Below are 25,666 nucleotides of genomic sequence, written 5' to 3'. Positions count from 1 at the left end.
TGACCATAGAGTTGAGGGTCTATTTCTGGGCTCTCTATTCTGTTCCATTGGTCTATATGTCTGTTTTTGTGCCAGTACCATACTGTCTTGATGATGACAGCTTTGTAATAGAGCTTGAAGTCTGGAATTGTGATACCACCGACTTTGGCTTTCTTTTTCAATATTCCTTTGGCTATTCGAGGTCTTTTCTGGTTCCATATAAATTTTAGGATTATTTGTTCTATTTCTTTAAAAAAAATGGATGGGATTTTGATAGGGATTGCATTAAATGTGTAGATTGCTTTAGGTAAAATAGACATTTTCACAATATTTGTTCTTCCAATCCATGAGCATGGAATATTTTTCCATTTCTTTGTGTCTTCCTCAATTTCTTTCATGAGTACTTTATAGTTTTCTGAGTATAGATTCTTTACCTCTTTGGTTAGATTTATTCCTAGGTATCTTATGGTTTTGGGTACGATTGTAAATGGGACTGACTCCTCAATTTCTCTTTCTTCTGTCTTGTTGTTAGTGTAAAGAAATGCGACTGATTTCTGTGCATTGACTTTATATCCTGACACTTTACTGAATTCCTGTATAAGTTCTAGCAGTTTTGGAGTGGAGCCTTTTGGGTTTTCCACATATAGTATCATATCATCTGCAAAGAGTGATAGTTTGACTTCTTCTTTGCCGATTTGGATGCCTTTAATTTCTTTTTGTTGTCTGATTGCTGAGGCTAGGACTTCTAGTACTATATTGAACAGCAGTGGTGATAACGGACATCCCTGCCGTGTTCCTGACCTTAGCGGAAAAGCTTTCAGTTTTTCTCCATTGAGAATGATATTTGCGGTGGGTTTTTCATAGATGGCTTTGATAATGTTGAGGTATGTGCCTTCTATCCCTACACTTTGAAGAGTTTTAATCAGGAAGGGATGCTGCACTTTGTCAAACGCTTTTTCATCATCTATTGAGAGTATCATATGGTTCTTACTCTTTCTTTTATTAATGTATTGTATCACATTGATGGATTTGCGGATGTTGAACCAACCTTGCAGCCCTGGAATAAATCCCACTTGGTCGTGGTGAATAATCCTTTTAATGTACTGTTGGATCCTATTGGCCAGTATTTTGGTGAGAATTTTCGCATCTGTGTTCATCAAGGATATTGGTCTGTAATTCTCTTTTTTGGTGGGATCCTTGTCTGGTTTGGGGATCAAGGTGATGCTGGCCTCATAGAATGAGTTTGGAAGTTTTCCTTCCATTTCTATTTTTTGGAACAGTTTCAGGAGAATAGGAATTAATTCTTCTTTAAATGTTTGGTAGAATTCCCCTGGGAAGCCGTCTGGTCCTGGACTTTTGTTTGTTTGGAGATTTTTGATGACTGTTTCAATCTCCTTACTGGTTATGGGTCTGTTCAGGTTATCTATTTCTTCCTGGTTCAGTTGTGGTAGTTTATACATCTCTAGAAATGTATCCATTTCTTCCAGGTTGTCAAATTTGTTGCCATAGAGTTGCTCGTAGTATGTTCTTATAATTGTTTGTATTTCTTTGGTGTTGGTTGTGATCTCTCCTCTTTCATTCATGATTTTATTTATTTGCGTCCTTTCTCTTTTCTTTTTGAGAAGTCTGGCCAGGGGCTTATCAATCTTATTAATTCTTTCAAAGAACCAGCTCCTAGTTTTGTTGATTTGTTCTATTGTTTTTTTAGTTTCTATTTCATTGATTTCTGCTCTGATCTTTATGATTTCTCTTCTCCTGCTGGGTTTAGGCTTTCTTTGTTGTTCTCTCTCCAGCTCCTTTAGGTGTAGGGTTAGGTTGTGTATTTGAGACCTTTCTTGTTTCTTGAGAAAGGCTTGCACTGCTATATATTTTCCTCTCAGGACTGCCTTTGTTGTGTCCCACAGATTTTGAACTGTTGTGTTTTCATTATCATTTGTTTCCATGAATTTTTTCAATTCTTCTTTAATTTCCTGGTTGACCCATTCATTTTTTAGAAGGATGCTGTTTAGTCTCCATGTATTTGCGTTCTTTCCAAATTTCCTCTTGTGATTGAGTTCGAGCTTCAGAGCATTGTGGTCTGAAAATATGCAGGGAATGATCTCGATCTTTTGGTACCGATTGAGACCTGATTTATGACCCAGGATGTGGTCTATTCTGGAGAATGTTCCATGTGCACTAGAGAAGAATGTATATTCTGTTGCTTTGGGATGGAATGTTCTGAATATATCTGTGATGTCCATCTGGTCCAGTGTGTCATTTAAGGCCTTTATTTCCTTGTTGATCTTTTGCTTAGATGATCTGTCCATTTCAGTGAGGGGAGTGTTAAAGTCCCCTGCTATTATTGTATTACTGTCGATGTATTTCTTTGATTTTGTTATTAATTGGTTTATATAGTTGGCTGCTCCCATGTTAGGGGCATAGATATTTAAGATTGTTAGATCTTCTTGTTGGACAGACCCTTTGAGTATGATATAGTGTCCTTCCTCATCTCTTATTATAGTCTTTGGCTTAAAATCTAATTGATCTGATATAAGGATTGCCACCCCAGCTTTCTTCTGATGTCCATTAGCATGGTACATTGTTTTCCACCCCCTCACTTTAAATCTGGAGGTGTCTTCGGGTCTAAAATGAGTTTCTTGTAGGCAGCATATGGATGGGTTTTGTTTTTTTATCCATTCTGATACCCTGTGTCTTTTGATTGGGGCATTTAGCCCATTAACATTCAGGGTAACTATTGAGAGATATGAATTTAGTGCCATTGTATTGCCTGTAAGATGATTGTTACTGTATATTGTTTCTGTTTCTTTCTGATCTACTACTTTTAGGGTCTCTCTTTGCTTAGAGGACCCCTTTCAATATTTCCTGTAGAGCTGGTTTGGTGTTTGCAAATTCTTTCAGCTTTTGTTTGTCCTGGAAGCTCTTTATCTCTCCTTCTATTTTCAATGATAGCCTAGCCGGATATAGTATTCTTGGCTGCATGTTTTTCTCGTTTAGTGCTCTGAATATATCATGCCAGTTCTTTCTGGCCTGCCAGGTCTCTGTGGATAGGTCCGCTGCCAATCTAATGTTTTTACCCTTGTATGTTACAGACTTCTTTTCCCGGGCTGCTTTCAGGATTTTCTCTTTGTCGCTAAGACTTGTAAATTTTACTATCAGGTGACGAGGTGTGGACCTATTTTTATTGATTTTGAGGGGCGTTCTTAGCATCTCCTGGATTTTGATGTTTGTTCCCTTTGCCATATTAGGGAAATTCTCTCCAATAATTGTCTCCAATATACCTTCTGCTCCCCTCTCTCTTTCTTCTTCTTCTGGAATCCCAATTATTCTAATGTTGTGTCGTCTTATGGTGTCACTTATCTCTCGAATCCTCTCCTCGTGTTCCAGTAGTTGTTTGTCTCTCTTTTGCTCAGCTTCTTTATTCTCTGTCATTTGGTCTTCTATGTCACTAATTCTTTCTTCTGCCTCATTTATCCTGGCAGTGAGAGCTTCCATTTTTGATTGCACCTCATGAATAGCTTTTTTGATTTCAACTTGGTTAGATTTTAGTTCTTTTATTTCTCCAGAAAGGGCTTTTATCTCTCCGGAGAGGGTTTCTCTAATATCTTCTATGCCTTTTTCGAGCCCGGCTAGAACCTTGAGAATTGTCATTCTGAACTCTAGATCTGTCATGCTACCTATGTCTGTATTGATTAGGTCTCCAGCCTTCGGTACGGCCTCTTGTTCTTTTTTTTGAGGTGAGTTTTTCCGCCTTGTCATTTTGTCCAGGTAGGATTTGCTTTCTCCTGCTGTGGAATTCCGCTGTTCTTGGTGACTGAAGTTGGTTTTGGATGGTTTCTTGTTGATCTTCTGGGGGAGGGGCCTGTTGTAGTGATTCTCAAGTGTCTTTGCCGCAGGCGGAATTGCACCGCCCTTGCCAGGGGCCGGGCTAAGTAATCCGCTCGGGTTCGCTTTCGGGAGCTTTTGTTCCCTGAGCGCTTTCCGTAGAGTTCCGGAGGACGGGAATGAAGATGGCGGCCTCCCAATCTCTCGGCCCGGAGGAGCCGAGAGCTTGGGGTTCCGCTCCTCAGTGCGCTCTCAGAGCAAAGCGCCCAATAGCCCCGCCTCCCTGGCTTGCGGTCGCGCCTCGAGGAAAGCAGTCAATTGTTGGAGCTGGAGAAAAGCGCCGGGTCGCTTTTGTCTCCGTGGCCTCCGGCCGCGCTCCGAGCCCACCCAGCCTGCGACCGGCACAAGGTAACCCCGGGCTTAGAGCTCACTCCTCGGCTCTGTCGCTATAGCCGGCTTCCCCGCTCTAATACCTGCGAGCTCTGCGGCACTCAGACACCCCCAGTCCTTCTGTGACCCCGCGGGTCCTGGGGTTATGCTGACCCCGCCTGGGTTTCCCCCCAGTTTAGCCTCTGGAGCGATGTCTCCCAGTGGAGCCGACTTTTAAAAGTCCCGATTTTGTGCTCCGTCGCTCCGCCGCTTGCCGGGTGCCGGCCCCTCCCCCCGGGGTCTATCTTCCCGTCGCTTTGGATTCACTTCTCCGCAGGTCCTACCTTTCAGAAAGTGATCGATTTTCTGTTTCTGGGATTGTTGCTCTTCTTCTCTTCGATTTCCCGTTGGATTTATAGGTGTTCACAATGGTTAGATAAGCTATCTAGCTGATCTCCTGCTACCCGATGTCGTCTCAGCCTGCTACTTCTCCGCCATCTTGACTCCTCCCCCCTATTCCTTAAAGTTTTAATTAAATTCGTATACACTTGGTTATTTTCACTTGTAATTTCTTTATTAAAGGTTATGATTAGTCAAGATTTAGTAGTTAGATGCTACAGTTGTTGTCAGACTATTATTTCTTTCTCCATCAAGTTGTTAGGTTTTAGACATCTTCCAAAGTGGCATTCAGTTTTTAATGTTATTGCTTGCCTTTGTTTACTTTAATTATGATTACTTTCAACACTTGGTTTATTCTAAAATATGCAATTGTCTCATTTCTCAATTTTTCCTACCTTTTGTCTATTTGTATTGAATCCCCATGACTTAAATAATTTAGCTATAGTTAAGATCAAGAATATCTTGATAGGGTCTGTTTCTCCATAATTGGATATTTCTTAATTAGCTCTGTATCACTGATATGATATTATAAAATGTCTTTGCACATTTTCCCACGAGTACACAATTTTGAGGGCCATTTTTCCCTTCTTCACTTAGTGTATTGTGATCTTGATATGGCAGATAAGATTAGTGCTTGATGAGATTAGAGGTGTGTATTGCATTTAAAACCCACTTTGAAAATGAAGGGCGATGTGCATATTATTCAGCTTTTGCACTGCCCTTTTTATGACCTCAGATCCTCTAAAACAAGTTTTCAAAGTATAGTCTAAAGATTACTGGAGGGTTCCTGAGACACCCCCGACCCCTTTCAGAGGGTCTGTGAGGTCAAAACTATTTTGTCATAATATGAGGACATTTCCCTTCACTTATGAAAGTACAGTGGAATTTTTCAGCGTGTGCATAATGGGTGGTTTTATAGTAGACAATGCAGAGCCAGGGGAATCCAGCTGCCTTGTATTAAACTAGAAATTAAAGAGACTTGTAAAACTTTTAAAAAATAGCACAGAACTCTTAATTTTTTTGTTTTAGAAAATATATTCTTATTAGAAAATGTTTATGTCAATATGGCATGAATTTATTGTTTTTTAAGTAAGTTAGTATTTTTTTTATTCTCATTTTTAACCACTAATGTAGTAACTAATGTTAGATATAACTCATAAACGAAAAATTCTTGGAGGTTTTTCAATACTTTTTTTAACGCCAAAGGGGTCCTGCGACCAAGAAATTTGAGAACTGATGCTTCCAAAATGTTCCCCCTTCTAAAAATTGTATCTCCTTGGGAGAAGACAAAAGATCATATTGCACATTTTCCTTTTTGCTTGGCTTCCTGACTTGAGATAATGTAAAAATTAAAAATACTCACTATTGGTTAAAGGCAATCAATCAGTGGATCTAAGCAAAAATACAATAGTGACTCCTGTCATTTTGTTAGTCAATACATTTAAATGCCTCCTACCACGTGTACATGATTATATCTCGACTTTTAATAATCTTTCTACACCAAGTAATTTATAGCAAATGATTCCTGCCTATATTTTCAAAAGCGCATGACCTTCAGTATTTCATTGCTTTATTTTGTTTTTAAATTTGTTCCTCTGTTAGTGCATAGCTCCTAAATCTATTATTTTTTCTAAAATTTTTCTCCCATTATCTGGTCTAGCTCTCCTCTATGGAGTGCCAAATGATGTTGTTTTGTTTTGTTTTGTTTTGTTTTACTTTGGACTTAGAACTTAAAACTACCATTTCTGTTCAAGAAAGCCAGAACAATATTTAATAAGAATCTTCATATAATTGGTACTTTGCTAAACCAGTGCTTGTAAGTTTATCTCATTTGTTGTTATCGTGTTGCTATTTTTGGTGTCATTTTCTTCCCAAAGCAATGGAGTCTCTTAATTGGGTTAGATTGGGAGTGGGGGAGATCAATATTTTCCATTGATCCCAAACTGCAATTCTTAGGTATGTTCCAAAGCAACTCTATGAGAAACTTGCATTTTTGCCTTCAAACTCAGCTAATGCAAGATATAGCATCTTCCTCCTCAGGGGTCTGGGGGGTTTTCCCTGGGTGTCACTAAGGCTAAACATGGTCCTTTGCCTTCTCACCCATCCTCCCCTTCCCATGACCTTCCCACTCCTCCATCATTCTCCCCTCCTCTCCTTCACCATGATTCCCCTCTCATGTCCACCCTGCACAATCAGGCATCTGTTTGGGAGTCACGCAATGGTCAGGTTATGGCTCCACTGCCACATGCCTACATTGGCATGCGTCTAGTTGTGAAGTTGCACGTGTCTCTGGTCTTTTTATGCCTCAGCTTTCTTACTTGCAGAACAAGCATTAATACGATTTACCTTACGGAGCTGATATGAAGATTAAGGTGTTTATAATAGTGCTTGGAATACAGTAAGTGTGTAGGACATTTATGATATTATTGTCTACGCATTATAATTATCCACTAGAAAAAGTGAGCTTGACCTGGTAAGACAGGAGCAAAAGCAACTTTCTTTTGTCTCATGATTGTCCTGGCAAATCAACTCTGTGAATCCATTCTTCTCCTTCGTGAATAAAATTTCAAGCCATTCCCATAGCTTTTCCAGTCACTCTTGGGTAAGGGAAAGAACAAAACTTTAGACTTGTCCAACTTTAAACTTCCTCCTTCCCCCAATGTGGACCTTAGAGATCTATAATTTGTAAACAGAGGGGATAGGAATACTTGTTAGTTTCTTCTCTTTCTCTTGCTCTTTACCCTCCAACTGATCGTGCTCCTTCTAGGGTTGTTGTGAGTGTGACAGTGAGGAGAGGGAGAGGAGATGGAGGGTTAGCAATGGTCTTCCCAGACTGGTGCATTCATGGTCCAGCATCTGTGGTCTCTGGGCGTGGCCAGTGTCCAATGCCTGATGTTCTTTCCGTGTGGGACACCATAGATGGCTCTACAGAGACCTACTGCAGGACAGTTCTCTCACTTCAGGTACCCTGAGGAGTCAGTGGTTCCTCAACCGCCCATGCCACCTCCCTCATGTTCTGCTTCCTGAAATGCTGAGGCAAGATGGCATCACCCCAGCACAAAACTTATGCTTATGTCTGGTTCCTTTCTGCACAGTCCACAATGAACCTGTGAGAAATGTGTGCCCTTGTTCAGCTCCTCCTTGAGGGCAGCTGAATCTCACTGAGGCCCTCTCTTCTTACTCCCTGTTCTAACCACCTCTGTTTTTCACAAGTGAGCTGGATATCAGTTCCTGTTTCACCACATCACTACGTGAGACACGTCAAGCACCACAAACTGTGACACTGAAGCTATCTACCTTCTCTTACTTGGCTTACAAAGAAAGAAGAGACTCTCCCCCTTCCTGTAGGGGATAGGAAAGGAGAAAAACTGAACTACCCTGACTATTTTTTCTCTTAACCCAACAGAAAAATGGGCAAAGGATATAAATGGGTAGTTCACAGAAGAGGAAAACCAAAAAGCCTATACTAGGCCAGTAAACAGAGAAAGACAAATTAAGCCAAACATAAGATACAATGTTTACACTGTAGCTCAGCAAAAGTTAATTGCACAGATTTGGTAAAGATGTTAGGAAACCATAAACACACTGTTTGTGTGAGTAAATATTGATGGAGTTTAAACATTTTAACCTATCTTTTGACCCCACCAGATCTGCTTCCAGATATCTGTCCTAAAGAAACACAAGCAAAAACACCCAAAATCCAAGTGCTAGAAGGCTTATTACTGCATTATTGGTAATTTTTAAAAACTTGAATGTCCACCAAAAAGGGACTAGTAAAATAAATTATGCTACATTCAACAAAATGGATGCAGGTGTTAAATAGAATAAGCTATAGTGGTTTGTGGGAAAGGTTTTAAAGACATATTGTTAAAGGAAAAAAAAACCTGTAAAAATTAATATTAATCATGCATTTATGTAAGAAAATGGAAAATCAGGAGTATTTCCTTGCATACATATATTCATATTTGTGAATTCATAGAAAAACATTCAAACCATTTCAAAGTGAAGAGTGATTACTTTAGGAGAGGGATCTGAGACTAAGGGAAGCAGGATCAGGTAAGACTTCCACATTCACAGTAAGAGTATAATTTACAAGTAAATTTACATAATTTACAAAATAATTTAAAGTAGAAAGAAATGAGTGGAATTGCTAGAAGCGATCTTTAAGATCAGCTCAAATATGCCACTCTGTATTGGTAGTTGGATTTACTAATCTTCAGAAAAGCCTATGAGAACATTTATCATCTTTAAACAGTATTTATCATATTAAGGATAGTCCTCTATAATAATTACTCATATCTAAATGTCTGTTCAAACAATAATTATTAAGTCTTTGCTGTGGTTGTGAGCTTCTAAAATGACACATATAATTATGCTTTATTCAGATAATAAACCAGAAAATTTTCAATGCACAGAACCTTGACTTTACTATAATAATAATGAATGGATTTGAACTTACATAGTAATATGCATAAAGAGAACTGCAACTGATATTCTCTGAGGAGTAAATTTTTTATTTCTGACAATTGGTTTCATACACTTTAAACTGCATTTCAGGGCGCCTGGGTGGCTCAGTGGGTTGGGCCTCTGCCTTCGGCTCAGGTCGTGATCTCAGGGTCCTTGGATCGAGGCCCGCACCCGGCTCTCTGTTCGGCAGGGAGCCTGCTTCCCCTTCTCTCTCTGCCTGCCTCTCTGCCTACTTGTGATCTCTCTCTGTCAAATAAATAAATAAAAGTCTTTAAAAAAATATTTAAAAAAATAAACTGCATTTCACTTTTAGGTAACTGTATATAAGCTGTTCTTAAATTATGTATAGTATAAACTTATTTTTCTTTTATGGTGTTTATTTTTAAATGATCATATGTGTGTGTTGTTGAATCATATAACATAGTAAAGAATATTCTAATTCTGAAAAGATGAAACATAAATGTTGGAACCATAAATACAGTCACTAGAATGTTACTCCATTGTGTTCCCTATTTAGTACCTACATGAAAATGGGATTGTGCACCGTGATCTCAAACCAGAGAATCTTCTCTATGCAACTCCAGCCCCAGATGCACCACTCAAAATAGGTGAGGACATTTCATGAAGTCTTATGACCCCTTTCCCAGAGCAGAAGAAATGTATTCCATCGAATTTAAAGATAATTGTTCCATCTAGTTTTGCCTCCATTTAATTTCCTTGGATATTTGGTGTCTGTAAAGAAATAACGCATTGTTTTGGAAGTCTGTAGTCCTTTCCTGATATAGTCATCTGGAATCAGTGCCTAGAAGTTGGTGCTCCAGTTCTGGACACAAAGGAAACATAGCTCTTGGAAATAGCAGGAACTTCGGAAGGTGATGGTGTATTTTGTAGATAAGTTTATATAGAGGAAAATCACAGATAACATAACACTTCTTTTTTTGTTACTTTTTATTCCATAAATTAGTTGGAGCTTAATTTTAGATATTCAAGAGCTTTGACACAAAATGCTTAGTACATATCAGTGAATTAAGGATCTGAGTCACTTGTTTACATGAACAGGGATAAATTGAGGTCTGTATTTCCCAAAGTGCACTCCACAGAACACCGGTTCCTCAGCTGAGGGAACAAGAGTAAATATTCTAATTTGCTTTGGGGGAGGTGGGAGTGGTTTGCGGAAGTGCTAAGGTTGGTGAAATAAGTTAGGAAATGCCAACTTAAAGAAATTTTTTTATTTCTGCAGGACTAACCAGAACTCTAAAAATGCTAATGTGCAAACTGACGTCTAAATTAGTGTGTTAGGCTTTCCCCAAGCCTTACTTGACTCTGGGAACCTTGCTTTTTCTCCCAGTAAGCATTTTGAAGAACTACGAGGATGAACTTTGTAATCCCGGTCTACTCAAAGAGTTCTTTAAATCAGCATTTTAGGAAAAAGTGTATTAAATGTTATTTCGCCTGTCTTTTCGCTTGCAAATAATAATAACAGAACTTATTTTACAGGAATTCTCCTTAGCAGAATCTGTGTTAAGTCCTCTGAAGGGCGTTGTTCTTTTCGGTGGCTGGCCTGTGTAATGTTAATCTGATAAGTTCACTGCATTAGAAGTGTGGACACCTTTGAAAATTAAGTTATACAGATCATGGAAGAAAAAATACCAAAGTCCTACTAGGCAGCCAGCTTGTTCTTCTAATCACTCCTGAAAGGCAGTGAACAGCAGGGAGATGGCCATTTCCTTTGACATCAATTTCAAAGATTTTATCCTTAAAGAAATTTCTTTAAATGGATGGATAGATACTAATTTAGACAGGAGAGGCTTTCTATCTGAAGGACTTCCTGCTGCTTTCCCTGATAAGGATCAGCACCTCCGTGGAAATGTGGGTTTATCTTTGAAGTCTAAAATGGCATTAATTCTGCACCTGCCTCTCTTGAAGAACGGCCTTCAGTGGTTTCCTGATGTTTCCTGAGTGAGAGAGAAGTAGCCCAGCAAATAGACTATAATGGGAGCAACTTTGGGTAGTGTTTTACCTAAGTAATATTCTGAGGAATAAATAAAGAGGATTCTTGAAAAAAAAAAAGTGTTATATATTCCTCATATGAGAGTAAATCCTTATCCATCAGATACACATTTTGAAACCGAATGAACCTTTTGATATTTCTGCTCATGTCTTTGACATTCACAAAAACCTATTTTTTTGTTTTGATTTCTCCCCATGGATTACTAATTCTATATCACTAATTCTATGTTGTACTTTAGAGCTACTGTTTCGTAAATCTCAGAGTTAACATTAGACAAAATATATCTGTTACAACTGTTATTTCAAAAATAAATATCTTATTTGCCTAAAGCTGGGATTTATAGAGAAGAGCATAAAGTGTATTTGGGAGTCCTATTTTTCTCCAATTTAAAGCAAGATTCAAAAAAAATTTTTTTTTTTCAGTTTCCTCTCCCAGGTGACTTGTCCCCTTCTTCATTCCCCCCTCCTCCCGTCGCCAGATACCAAAACAAGTAAAAACAAATGAGTCCGTTTTATTTTGAATAATGAAAGTATTCTGTCATCTTATAAAAGCTGAGAAAAGACTTGTTTCATTGAATTTTTCTCTTGTGTTGTTAGCTGATTTTGGACTCTCTAAAATTGTGGAACATCAAGTACTCATGAAGACAGTGTGTGGGACCCCAGGGTACTGCGGTATGCTCTTTAATATTGATATTTACTTTTATTGTTATTTGAAATCTGCTTTTATTTAGGGATCTAATTTTTCGACTCCTAATATCTCTATTTAAAATGCTCACAGGGTGGGTGACGCCTGGGTGTCAGGGTTGGTTAGGTGTCTGACTCTTGATTTTGGCTCAGTTCATGAGCTCAGGGCTGTGGGATCCAGGCTTATGTCAGGCTCTGCACTCACTGGGGAGCAGGCTTGGGATTCTCCCCCTCCCTCTCCCTCTGCCTTTCCCCCTACTCTTCTCTCTCTCTCTCTAAAAATTGAAAAATAAATAAATCTTTAAAGTGCTTACAATGTGATCTGAGTGTCCATGAGGAAGGCACATAAAAATGATATCATAGCACTTCTTTTTCTCCATGAAGGGTTCAGGGATGTTGGTTTTAGGGTAACTCTCTTAACAGGGAAAGAGGGAGCCTCAGGGGTTAAGGATTGGGTGCTCTGCACCTGTCTTTTGGGCAGTAACTACTCTGAAGCCCCTTAGGAATAGAAGGACAGTCACCAAGAAAGAGAACAAGGGAAAAGCTTTGTTTCTGGTCAGAAATAGAGCCATGAGCCCTCAGTCACTTTCCTTATTTGCTTTTATTTGGGAGGGTGTGTGCGGAGAGAGTATGTCGTTAATTCAGAGGGCATACAGGACAACAGAGGGAATGGGGTAATCCCTAGTTCTTATTGATGGCGCTTTCCTATCCTTACTAAGACCAGGGCTTCAGGTGGGGTTCCCCAGCAGAGTCCCCCAATCTCTAGAGATGGACTGTGTGACAGTCCTCACACATAACTAACTCATTTAACAGCTTTGGAATTCATGGAAATCAGACTGTAGAAGGCACAATTAGATATCCAGTGAAGCAAATATATGATTAAATTCCCAGATTTGTAGCTAGAAGAAGCTTTAAAGTTCACTTACTAACATTCTCATTTTGAGTTCCAGAGTATGACTTTCCCAAGATTCCATATCTAGTTGTTATAAGTCAGAGATGAGAATCCAGGTAGCCAAGGCCCTAAAAACAGATTTATAAAATTCCCTCTTAAAAAAGCAATATAGATAAAATCAATATAATTTTCCTTCATAAAAATATCTATCAGTTATTACTTATAGCTTAAAATATTTTTTAAAGATTTTATTTTTAAGTAATTTCTAAATCCAGTGTGGGGCTCAGTCTCACAACCCCAAGATCAAGAGTCACATGCTGAGCCAGGAAGATGCCCCTAAAATGTTTTTTATTTTAGCGTTTTAAATCTCAAAGTATTACTTGATCATTGTAAGAAGTAAAAATCCAAGTATGTGTAGTCAGTATTAATAGCCTTATGCATTCTTCTTCATTTTTCATTTTTTTATGTCACATAAACATTTTATGTTTGCTTTTAACTAGTTAGCTTCTCTAGTGAATCTAAAATATTATTTCCTTGTAGCTCAATTGTTCATAAACCCAATAATTACACAGAATTAAATATACCTGTCTTTTTATTAAGTATTTACATTGTACCAAATATTCTTGTTCTGGATCTTAAACTCCTTGACAACAAGAGTAGCTTATCAATTAGGAGTAAATTCAGAAAACTCCAGGTAACTGCGGCTTAAACAAGGTAGAAGTTGATTTCTCTCATGTTAGAAGTCTAGAGAAAGACAATTCTCGTGGGTTCTACAGCTATGGCTCTGCAGGTCTCAGTGCCAAGGATCCAGACCTTTTCTGTCTGGCTCTAGCATTCTTCTGCATGCATTCTCTGAGTCCAAAGTGGCTGTTTGAAATCACTCATTACATTTGCATTCCATGTGACAGGAAGGGAAGAGGGGGAGAGTATACCTTTTCACTGTTAAATAGACTTGCTGAAGCTCCATGTCACTTTCACTTATATTGTTTTGGCCGGTCCTCAGTTACAGTTACAGTTACAAGATGCCTATAGGCATCTTCTTGTTTTGTTTTTATATATTTTCCTTAGAACTGTTAGCTGACTACCTGTGCATGACCCATTCCTTCTAATGGTGCCATAGATATTTCCTCTTTCTCTAGTTCGTATGTCCTTATTTATCATCCTCCTGTATTTCTTTCATGACTCCCTACACTTCCACAGCGATGAAGGGAAAAAAGAACCCTGAATTTAGTACCTTGTGCCAGATGGAGTTGCCCATTTGTGAGTACTAACTGCTGACCAATTAATAAAAGCATTTAAAGAGAATTGACACAAGAATGATAAAACAAAGTAAGGATTTCCCAAAAGAGAAAAGCTGATGGGCAGTTTAGTAATCATTATCTGATAGCAAACACCTACTATTCCAAAGAGATACGCAGGTTGGAGCAATTCTTTGAGAGTTAGCAGCCTTGAAATGGGAAGTTCGGGAAGAGCTTACACTAGCATCGTTTCAGTGGCTTTGATAATAGTGATAAGAGCAGTTCTTTCTTGTAGCATTACAGAATAGTCATTCTATGAGTGATTGATTTATTCATTGATAAAATGAACATTGGATGTCTAATAGACTCCATGTTAGACACTGAGATTACAAGAGTGAACACCATATGGTCTTGTCCTTCCAGGATTTCATAGGCTATTAAAGAAGAAATACTCATATACAATACATCGAAGTTTGTTATGCTGAGTTCTGTGTTTGAGCTAAAGGCTTAAGGATACAGGGAAGAGGGGAAAATACATCTTCCCTAAAGAGGTTTTTACAGAGGAGGGCATTTGAGCTGGACTCTGAAAGTTGAGTAGCAGTTCAAGTGAAGAGGTAGCCACAAGGTATTCTTTATAAGCAAGCAAAGGAAGAGAAAAGTCATAGAGGAGTGGTAGCATCTGGCAAGTTCAAGGACTGTTGGTTACTTTCTCATTTTACACGATTGCAATATAGAGTTTTTGGTACAGAGGATACAGATATACTTGGAAAAATAGGATGGACCATGTTTTTTTTAAATAATCTATAAATCAGGCTAAGGAATTCAGACTTTTATTGTTAGATAATAGTGATCCAGCAAAAGTTTTTAATCAGTGTAATTATATTTTAAAATCAAATCTGTATCTTACAGATATCTTGATAATGACATTGTGACAGATGGATTGGAGGGAGAAAAAAGTTCAAAAGAAGACAAATTAGAAAGCTATTATAAATTCTCTTTCCTGTCCTTCTGATGTCAGAAATCTACACACAGGGTGCTTGCTGTCATTCCTATAAATAGCTTCTCAGCATAATGTATTCAACCGGTTCTCCATCCAGTCATTTACTTTTTAAATATAAAATGATTAGGGGCGCCTGGGTGCCTCAGTGGGTTAAAGCCGCTGCCTTCAGCTCAGGTCATGATCCCAGCGTCCTGGGATCGAGCCCAGCATTGGGCTCTCTGCTCAGCAGGGAGCCTGCTTCCTCCCTTCTCTCTCTGCCTGCCTCTCTGCCTACTTGTGCTCTGTCTGTCAAATAAATAAATAAAATCTTTTAAAAAAATAAATAAATATAAAATGATTATAAAAATACTATTTCAGACTCCTGTCATTGCCGTAAACAGGCCCATCTTACAGATAATGCCATCTAATAATGGAGGCTTATTTTCCGTTTACTATTTAATTTTCCCGGCAGATACCCACATCACCCTAAAGGCTATGTAATGGGGAAGGAGGAAATTGGTTGACTGAATGTGATCCTTATAATCCTTCTGCTGTGCTCTACATAGAGGCTCACCAGGAAGCCGTCATTTGCTTTAGGAAAAGGCTGAGAAAGCAGAAAGGAAGCTGGGGGTGGAGGGAGGAAGGATTGAGAGGGAAAAATAGAAGTGCTCTGTGGACTCTGAAGTGCTAAACATGTGTGTGGAATTACTATTATGTAGGCTGAGGCAGGCTTGGAATTCAAAAACAAGTAAGTTTGATGTGTTTAATTACAAGATCAGGGTCCAAATTATATATAAATAAACATATATTTACTCATACATACATATTTCCCAAAGGAAATACACTAAATTTTACTCAAAGTGGGACTAGAGTTGGCGTCAGGATTTTAAGAATCCACCTGTGTATAGTAACACAGAAAACACTGGAGGGGCTGAGTTAGGGAAAAACAGAAGTCACAGTGACACCAAGGCACAGGAGGTGGATGACCTAGAGCAGAAGAAAGATGCAGAGTTTAAACTCTTAAAAAAAAATCAATAAAATAATATTTCTATTCATCTGTCTTAGAAACAGACTGTTCATAGGCAAGGCTGAAGCCCCTTTGACGGTCCCTCAGTTCTAGCCTTTCTCCCCACAGCCCATGTGAGTTCTGTCATGGGGTGGTGTGTCTTCTCTGAGAATACTTAGGTGGGGAGGAATCTGCCCATCGATAGAATGAGTTGGAAATGAGAGCCAAGTACAAGACTGGTGGGAATCACTGCCATCCTACAGAAAGCATGACTTACACAAAGACTTTACATTTGACTTGGAAAGGGATCCGAAGCCCGTATGATTGATGGAGGAGAGGAGAGGTGTGAGCTTGTTTCCTTGCTTGTTGTAAGGATAATTACATCCCAGGTCAGTTATCCTCATGTACACTGGGTCTAGTTTCTACCTTTACTGAAAGGCTTTCTCAGTTACATCTTTTGAGGGAGTGGGTATTTATATTATACCATCTGTCATTTGTCAGGAAATACACAAGTGAAAAGCCACCCATTCAGTTTCATTCATGGAACCTTTGCCCCAGGCTATTAATAACAGAGGGTTCTCCTATAAGTGAATTGCAAAAGAAAAATCACAGATGCTGTGTGTTTAAGCAAATACTCATTATTTCCTGGGAAATGTGCCCAGTTGGAAATAAACTCCAGGCCAGAAAATTAAAATCTGTGATCCAGATAAATGAAATCAATGAGTAGTGCTCTGAAATAGCCATGAAGAAAGTCCCCACATCTTGTTGCTGGGGAAAGAAATAGGTCTCAAAAAACAGAAAAAACAAACCAACATCCACCGCCCCCCCCCCCAAATCCATTAGGTCATGGCTCTTGATAAATGGGCCACAGTGTATAGAACCAAAATGTCTTGACTGGTTTAGCTATTTAAGGCTTAAAGTCTGTGCTTGTTCACCCTACCCATGTCAATCACAGAAAGGAAGAACAAGCTGTTAGAGTAGAAAAGAAAACAATATGGTAAAGGGTGAGATAAAAGAGTATTCCTAATACTAATTTCTAATTCATAAGCTTAGTTAATTAAACTATGTATGTTCATATTTCATATTTTTATCTGCCTGTCCAAGTTCTATTTACAGGGTCTAGAAGCTGTTCAGAATTTATTTTCTGTTGGCATTTGCCAGGTTCGCACAAGAGTGATAATCGTATGTTGCTCCCACATTGTTATGTTTTAAAGAAATAACTTCTTATGTTCACTATACTGAAATTAAAGATAATTCCTTAACAGTCTGGAGTTAGACAGAAGAGACTTGTGTCTGCATGAATACACACTTATATGACCAATGTAGAAAAATTTAGGGGCGCCTGTGTGGCTCAGTGGGTTAAAGCCTCTGCCTTTGGCTCAGGTCATGATCCCAGGGTCCTGGGATCGAGCCCCACATCGGGCTCTCTGCTCAGCAGGGAGCCTGCTTCTCCCTCTCTCTCTGCCTGCCTCTCTGCCTACTTGTGATCTCTGTCTGTCAAATAAATAAATAAAATCTTAAAAAAAATTTAAGTGAAGTTAAAAAAGTAAATCTAATAATCTAAACTATAAGCTTTCAGTATAGCGTCATAAAAGATGTATTTTGTTCATTTCTGGAGGACTAAAGAGCTAAGGTGAAATAAGAGTATTATGTTATATTGGTAATCTAACCACCTAAGGGATGAGCTCACCTGAGAATTAAGGAAATACCCACAATGATGACTTCTTTTTATAGTGAACTTAAGAAAAAAACAGAAGAATACATAGTAAAATGTCAATTGCGAGGCCTTTAACAAAATGCTTGACAGGCTGATGTGTGTACATGGGGTTCCTGTGGGGCTAGCTAACCATGGGAAAGAGCAGGAAATGTGAGAGGAAGCAAGCAGAGAATTCGCAGCAGGTGGGTAAAGCGGGTCCGGGTCCATCTCCCTTTTGATACCATGGCCCTTCTTTCTCCCTGAGACAGGCTGTGTCGCCAACCACCATGTGACTACAACACTTGATCCAAAAGAACAAACACCAGGCAAAGGAAAAAAGTGGGGCTAGGGACAGAAACAGGAATGGTGAGGAAAGGCCATAGCTCATCTTGTTCTTAACCTTGCGGAGGACAGGGACTCTGCTGGTGGAGTGCAGGCTTATTTTAAGCTATCTTGGAGGTTTTAATTCTAGAGGAAAATGAACCTCTTGGGGTTTTTGTATTGGTTTGGTACTGACCTAAACAAAGTGTATTGTGTGGAACTCTAGTTGTGTAGATATTCAGTCCTTTTTTCATTTAATAAATATTTATTAAGTTCCTACTATGCACCAGGCACTATTCTAGGTGCTAAGGATACAGCGATGAAACAAACCAACAAAAGCTCCTCTTTAAGAATGGCATATTTTAGTGGGAGAAGTCAAATAATAAAATGAGTATGTCAGTATATAGAAAGAGGTTATGATTTCTGTGGAGTTGGGAAAGAGGAAAGGAAGTGCTGGGAGCTTGGGCTGCCACAAACAGGCTGATCAAGGAAGGCTTCACCGGAGAAGGGAGCAGAAGAACAGAGACTTGAAAGAGGAAAGGGAGAGAGCAAACCATGCAGAGTCTATGGAAAGAACACTCTAGGCAGAGGGGACAGAGAACACCAACCCTACAGCAAAAACATGAGTAGGTGTCTGTAGGTCCAGGAGGGAGGCAGTCGGGTGGAGTGCAGTGACAAGGGGAGAAATAATAGGTAGGAGAGAGGACCAAAGAACTCCAACTGCAAGGATAGAGTTCACATTAACTGAGATGGGGAGGACCTTGGGAACAAAGGGATTGGGGCTTGTTGATTTTGATATTTGATATTTGATATTTGATTTGGGGGACTGTGAGAGATCCAGGTGGAGGTGACACGTGGGCAGAAGGATATATATGTTTAATGTTCAGGAGCAGGGACATGGCTGTTGATACCAGTGTGAGCCCTTTCGGCATATAGATGCTGTATGAAGTCACGAGACTCTCTAGCATCCCCAAGGCAGAAAAAGAAACAACCCAAACTGATCCCAAGGCAACATCCCCATCAGCAGGCCAGAGAGAAGGAACCACATTCATTAATCAAAGAACATCAGATAGTGAAGGAAGCAGCATCACAGGACAGAATTAGGAATTATGAATGGATGCTATAAGGTACAGATATGGAGCACAATGTACAAAACAATATTCTAACATCTGAAGCTGTCAGCAGTAGGAGGGGCTGCCTCTCTGGCTCAGAAACGGCCCCAGAGGCTGACTGACTTGTGTCTCAGGATTCGGGGCCGTCAGGAAGGCAAAGGGATGAAGAATCCTGCTCATCTCTGTATCACCCAGCAGATACATGGTCTGTGGCATTAAAAATATTACCACACGATCTGTCTATATGTTTTATATGTGTAAAACTGTGTTGAGGATTATGGCAAGCACTTAGTTCAATCTAAGTTAACCAGATATATTCCAGCCTAAGATGCCTTATAAAACTGAATCCACGGAGATTGTCACCAACATCATCCCCCCACTTTTCGTGTTCCTTTGGTTTAGAAGCAGTCTTTTAATGTGCTGGTCATCCTTGGCTTCTGGGTCCCATACCATAAGTCACTTCCTTGTGCTTCCCTCTCTATGGCTGTAAGCGACAACTTCAGGAACAAAACCAGCCGTGCCAGAGAATTCACAGCGCTGAGGACTCAGCTCTATTATTACACATGTGAGGGCGGAATGTAGGGGAGAAGCGGTCACAGGAAGGGTGACTGATGACAAGTGGGTAGGAGACTTGCTTAAAATGTATTCTTTGGGCCCTGAACCACCCACAAAGTGTTCCGTTTTAGAATGTTGTTGCAGAAAGGATATGCATAAAATAAAAATATTTCAGAAGAATTATTAGTGATAATTATCAGTGAGATTCATAGCTCCTTTAGAGAAAAACGTGTTCTTTGCCATCCTTAACAGAGTTCAGAGTCCACATCCATCACTTTATATTTGTATCTCCATATCCAAAAAAGATTCTTGTATGATGTTAATATTAGGATGAGTTGGGTTTATTTACTCACACTCCACCTCCTCACAAAAATGGAAAAGCAACTTTTCAACAGTTAATACATCTTTGCTGTTCCTGGGCCAGCATTCATCACAACTTTTAAGTGAGCAAGAGACTCAGACTGATTAAGATTTGGAACAAATAGTGATTACTCCAAGATGGGAGGGCTCTGTGGGATCATAGAAAAGTGAATTTCATAGAAATGGAACTTTCCCAGGGTAATAAAAATAGGTTGTGTTTATTTTTTCCTCTTCCGAAAGTACTTAGGTGTTCTCAGATATTTGATTTTCTCTTCAGGGTATTATTAAAAAAAAATAAAAAGTAAGGTGAGGAAAATAAACAGGCTATCACTCTTCACCCATTTATAAGATTTATATGAAGAGAAATACCACGTAATCCATGTGGCAAGGAAAACTTTTTTAAACAGTTTAAATGAAAAATATTAAGTGCAAGTTGGAGTGACTGATATTTGTGGTATAAAAGATCAAGAGCCCAGGAAAATGGAAAAGATGCTTTAGAACATATGGTATACCACTTGGGTTTCAAAGCATCCTTCAGACTTCTTTCTTGGTCTACACTAACAAGTCATAGATAACCAAAATGACAGAAGCCCCGACTGCCTCCTCAGTCCTTCTCAACCTTTCACACCATGGAACGGCAGTATGGAACTCTTCTGAGTTTCACTGTAGTAAACTGACAAGGCTGCTCCTAGCCAGAGGCAACCCCTTCTGGAAACATCACAACTGTTTCCCAGTCTGATTCACACCTTCGTTACAACACTTAGCAAACTGCACTAGGACATTGCCTGTCTTCTCTGCTGTCAAAGCAAAAACTGCACTTGACAGAGCTTAAAATGTTGTTCTCCGTTCTCACCGAATATATGTGACACTGTGACAAAGGACCACACATGGTGCTGATGCTGAGGAAGGCACAATGTAGTCTGCCCAGCTGTGGGCACTGCTGCTGCCTATAGGAAGCTGCCCTGCCCGCATTCTCCTCCGGGTTCCTAGCCACGTTCAGAACAATAAGGGGAGAGAATTTCCAAGCACTGCTCTTCTGCTTCAGATAAATCCCTCTTTCTCCTCCTTCTATAGTGCTCACTCCTCAGAGGCAAAGTTTAGAGGGACTTCTAGATGCCATGGACTTTTGCGGTCTCCACAGAACTCAGAATTCAAGACAAGCCTCTACAGTGAAAAGCTATAGGAATTTTCCCTCAGCTATAGGAGGGGGCCTAATGCTGCAAAGTCAGATTCTGGCTTTAAGATGAAATAGTTTTTCCCTCATATGTTGGGAATCACTAAAACAAAAGCATCAGAGAGAATTTAAAACATACAAACAAACAAAAGCCCTGACCTGTTGGAATCTGTGGTCTGGCCTTGAGCTGCTTGGCAGGGACTCATCTCACTGGACCTGGCTGTGCACCTCCAGCCACACTGGCTGTCCCAGTTCCTTAAGCCCCCTTGCTCCTGCCCACCACCAAGTCTCTGCCTGCGTGCTTGCTCCAGCCAACCCACTTCCCAACTGTCTTTGCTCACCCACTCTCTTTGCCCTCTAACTTCTCCCTCCACCCTCTCCCTTTGCCTGGCTAACTTCTCTAGCCCTTCACATCTCAGTTTAAACTTCGCTTTGTCTACTCACCTTCCCTGATCTTTCTGAGCAGGTAGCCCTCTATTAGAGAGGCCCTCCAAGCACTTCCATTTACCACTTTGCATTTCTTCATGTGGTTTTCTGGATCAGTGTCTTCCTTCCCCACCCAACTGTAAGCTCCATGATGGCAAAGACTTGTCCTCTTGAACTCCCCATTACTCTTCCAGCACCACCCAATGCAGTGTCCATCATACAGCAGGTATTTAATAAATAGTTGATGATTTGTTTAATGAGTAAATGAATGAACATGTGGACTTCATTCACTTAGTGTCCCTTGGATTTGTCTTTCTCCAAACAGTTAACAGTAGTTGGAAAGAAGACTTCAGGTAAAGAATGTCACTCTGTAGTTGTAACTCAATAGGTCATGAGGGATTAACAAAATAAAGGTACAGTCAGTGACCAAAATTATCCCTATGGCTTTAGGAAAAGAGGGGAAACCTAGCATCAGTGGTCCCTATCAGTGTGCTATAGGGCATACCCCATGCTTTTTATGTAGGACCATTCCTAGAACTGCTTACAGTGGATTTATTTAAGAAAATGAAATTCACCCCAGTCTGTAGATGGACCCCCAGTCTCTAGATGTTTTCATGGTACCATGATCTTATAAAAAAATCAGCACTCTGAGATCTAAGTGGGATGTTGGTAAATAAATATCACTACTAAAGTTTGAATTTTTAATATAAATTTTATATTCCATTAAAATTGCTTTTTAAAACATGAAGTCTGGTTATCTTGGCAATTCTAAGACCATTTGCCAAAATCATTCTGTATTGGAGCTTAGAGTATGAAGTGTCCTGGGAGCTCTGTAGCGTTTAGCATAATGAGCAATAACATGAAGGATAGAAATTTAGGAAGTGGCAGAAAACTTGGACCCACTTAGAAGACAGCCAGAAAAATCAATAAAGGATTATCAACTGTTTTTAGAAAAGACGGTTTTAAATTATTTTAAATACCTTTTTAAAAACTGGATCACACCTTGAAATGATTTTCTCCGCTACTTCATTTTGTTTGTTTGTTTGTTTGTTTGTTTGTTTTGGCAATGAGGTGAGAAAAGACAGGAAGGACAGCTGGACACGCTTATAGCATTAAAAGGCAAACTAGCTGATGTCTTTTCTTGAACTAAGTTGGAAGTAATCAACTATTTCTCACCTTAAGAAAATCACAAATTTGTAGGATCCACCACAAGGACATTTGATATCTTGGAGACTCGTAGTACTGGTATGCTGAAGCCTGAGGTTTATTCTAGAAATCTTTGGCACTTGGAAAGGGTTCAGATACATTAAAAAAGTATGTTCTGCTGGTCTTAAAGTCAAGGTTATGTTAATGAACAAATATTTAAAGGTTAACTGTAAATGGGACCTGACTGAGTCTAGGTGCTTAGAGTTTGTTTCCCCTAAATTTTGTATTATGATTAGTAAATATTATAAATTCTTTTTAAGAGAAACTTATGATGAAGGGCAAAAACATTTTATACTCCTTTTGTCTCAGTTAACCTCTTGGGGGAAAGTTTAGCTTTTCACACCAGAAGTTTGCCCACATTGCTGCCTAATAATGCCTTACAAGGAACTGAATTCCCTCTAGAGGTAAAGTTAGACCCAGTGCTGGGAAGGGTCAGATATTGCCACATCCGGTAAGAAACCCAGATGGCCCCATAAAGTGGATTCAGAAAGAATTTTGTTCCGTGGTAATCACTTCATTTTGGATCTTAGCCTGGGAACTATAAAGAATGGCCAGTTTGAATAACTTTTATTTCTTTTTGTTGTCTGATTGCTGTTGCTAGAACTTCTAGCACTATGTTGAACAACAGTGGCAAGAGTGGGCATCCTTGTCATGTTCCTGATCTCAAAGGGAAGGCTGTCAGCTTTTCCCCATTGAGGATGATACTCGCTGTGGGTTTTTCATAGACAGATTTTATTAAGTTGATGAATGTTCCCTCTATCCTGATACTTTGAAGAGTTTTAATCAGGAAGGGATGCTGTATTTTGTCAAATGCTTTTTCTGCATCAATTGAGAAGACCATGTGGTTCTTCTCTCTTCTCTTATTGATTTGTTCTATCACACTGATTGATTTGCAAATGTGGAACCACCCTTGCATCCCGGGGATAAATCCCACCTGGTCATGGTGGATAATCTTTTTAATGTACTGTTGGATCCTATTAGCTAGGATCTTGTTGAGAATCTTGGCATCCATATTCATCAGGGATATTGGTCTGAAATTCTCCTTTTTGATGGGGCTTTGCCTGGTTTAGGGATCAGGGTAATGCTGGCTTCATAAGGAATAACATGGAGGACATTAGGAGAAGGAAAGGAAAAGTGAATTGGGGGAAATCGGAGGGGGAGACAAACCATGAGAGACTGTGGACTCTGAGAAACAAACTGAGAGTTTTGGAGGGAAGGGGAGTGGGGCTTGGGTGAGCCTGGTGGTGGGTATTAAGGAGGGCATGTGTTACATGGAGCACTGGGTGTGGTGCATTAACTATGAATCTTGGAACACTGAAGAAAAAAAAAAAAAAAAAAAAAGAATGGCCAGAAAAAGCCCCTGGCCTTTGCAACAGCGTGCTAATCTCTGAACAGCGCAGAGCGGGAGGGCTCGTTGTCCCCACAGGTCAGTGCATGTAATAGGCACTCCCGCAGGAGGAATGGGAGTGCAGCAGGTTCTGGAAGTAAAGTGCAGGTCCTCTCTTCTTGTGTAAACTATCAGTAATGATCCCTCTACTGATAACAAGGTGGCTAGCAGCTTAAACCTCAGAGTAAACTTGGAAATCAGCTGATCCAACTCACTTAGATTTTAGAGTAAAAACAAGTCCCAGATTATGTCAAAGACTCTTCCCAACATATTTCTGCATGTTTAAATGTCCGTGTGGGACACGATAGCACTCCATGGACGGGAAGACTTGAGTGGGGAAGGACTAACAATAGTACCAAGTGTGCATGTGTTCCGCTGCCTGACTGGAAGACCTCTCGGCCCGTAGACAGTGGCAGCCGCCCTCCTGACAGTGGCGGTCTAACCCGAGTTTCCTTTGAACTCTCATGAGCAAAGCATTTGCAAGTGGGAGTTCAGTGTTGGGGCCCAAAGGAACCAGGTATGGGGCCAGATTGCCATGGAAAAGAAAGGCTAACCCCACAGAACGAACAGTGTTGGCAATGAGCGTGCCTTTTCTTCATTATGCTAATTAAATCCTAAGAGGGAGAATTTCTAGGAATAATGTGTCTATAGATGAGAAGAACTACTTAGCCCCTGATACTGTGCTTTAGAGGGTCCATCTTGCTGCATGGCTGCTGGTACTGTTACACTGCACACTCATTTCACTGTATGGGCTCTTCATCTCCTGTATTTTATGGAACACAACTTTTACAGGGAAGAGAAGATCCTGATTGCAAAAGGATAGGGAGATGTAGGGACAGTATGGGAAGCCGTCAGTGGAAAATCCACTGTGTTCCTTCTTCTAAGTCACATCCAAAGTCCCAGGAGAATAGCTTCCTTCCAGAGCTCACTTTAACAGTCTACACTGAATATGACATGCCCAGCCTGCATAGACAGGAATCCAGCTCCCTTGCTCTCCTGCTTCCAGCTGGAAGGAGGAATGTGGTGCCCCCATCCCCAAAGCCTCCCTTAGGGAGTCCTCAGCATTCATCAGTCAGCTCCTAGCTCAGGGACCCCACTGACATCTACAGCACTTCTGTTCAAAATAGAAAAAGGCCACTCTGGGCTATAGGTCTGAGCCTTATTTTTTTTTCTTCCTTGTTAGGCAAACATAACACCTCCAATTCTCTGTGCAAACGATTGGCCCCAGTTAACTCTCCATTTTCACAGCTCCAACGTAAATACCAACAGAAAAGACCTCATCATTCCATACTACAGGGCCCTTTCGTGGCTGAGAAGACCTTCCACTTTCACAGTGGTGAGCAGGGCTAATAGGAGCAGACTCGTTGTGCACAGAGAAAACCCCTTTCTTCATGCATAATCCCAAACTGACTGGGGACAGCTGCGCTCAGGTGACCTACATGTAGTTCTCAGTGCTAGGGCATGTATCAGGGCCCCTTCCAACTCTTCTTCCAGCCTCCCAGCACTTGAGGCTTCTCAGTCCTTCCCACCCCATCTGCCCTGCTCTCTGCCCTGCACACGGTCAAATATACACACGCATGGATG

At 40.1% G+C, this 25,666-nt stretch overlaps 1 protein-coding gene across 3 annotated transcripts in view; it reads left to right on the top strand.

Moving 5' to 3' along the window:
- The window catches only part of CAMK4 (calcium/calmodulin dependent protein kinase IV), a 227,537-nt gene that overhangs the window by 179,916 nt on the left and 21,955 nt on the right, over positions 1 to 25,666 (top strand). For 2 of the 3 annotated variants that reach the window (XM_080803344.1, XM_080803342.1), the window contains exons 6-7: positions 9,554 to 9,644; positions 11,644 to 11,718. In XM_080803344.1, coding sequence (XP_080659470.1) covers positions 9,554 to 9,644; positions 11,644 to 11,718 — 166 coding nt within the window. The remainder of the gene's footprint in view (positions 1 to 9,553; positions 9,645 to 11,643; positions 11,719 to 25,666) is intronic. The other variant, XM_080803343.1, reaches the window with a different exon arrangement.

This window comes from Martes martes, assembly GCF_963455335.1.
Source record: "Martes martes genome assembly, chromosome: 5".
Taxonomy (NCBI): Eukaryota; Metazoa; Chordata; class Mammalia; order Carnivora; family Mustelidae; genus Martes; species Martes martes.
Note: the sequence above shows the minus strand (reverse complement) of the source record. Positions and strands in the feature narration are given on the sequence as shown.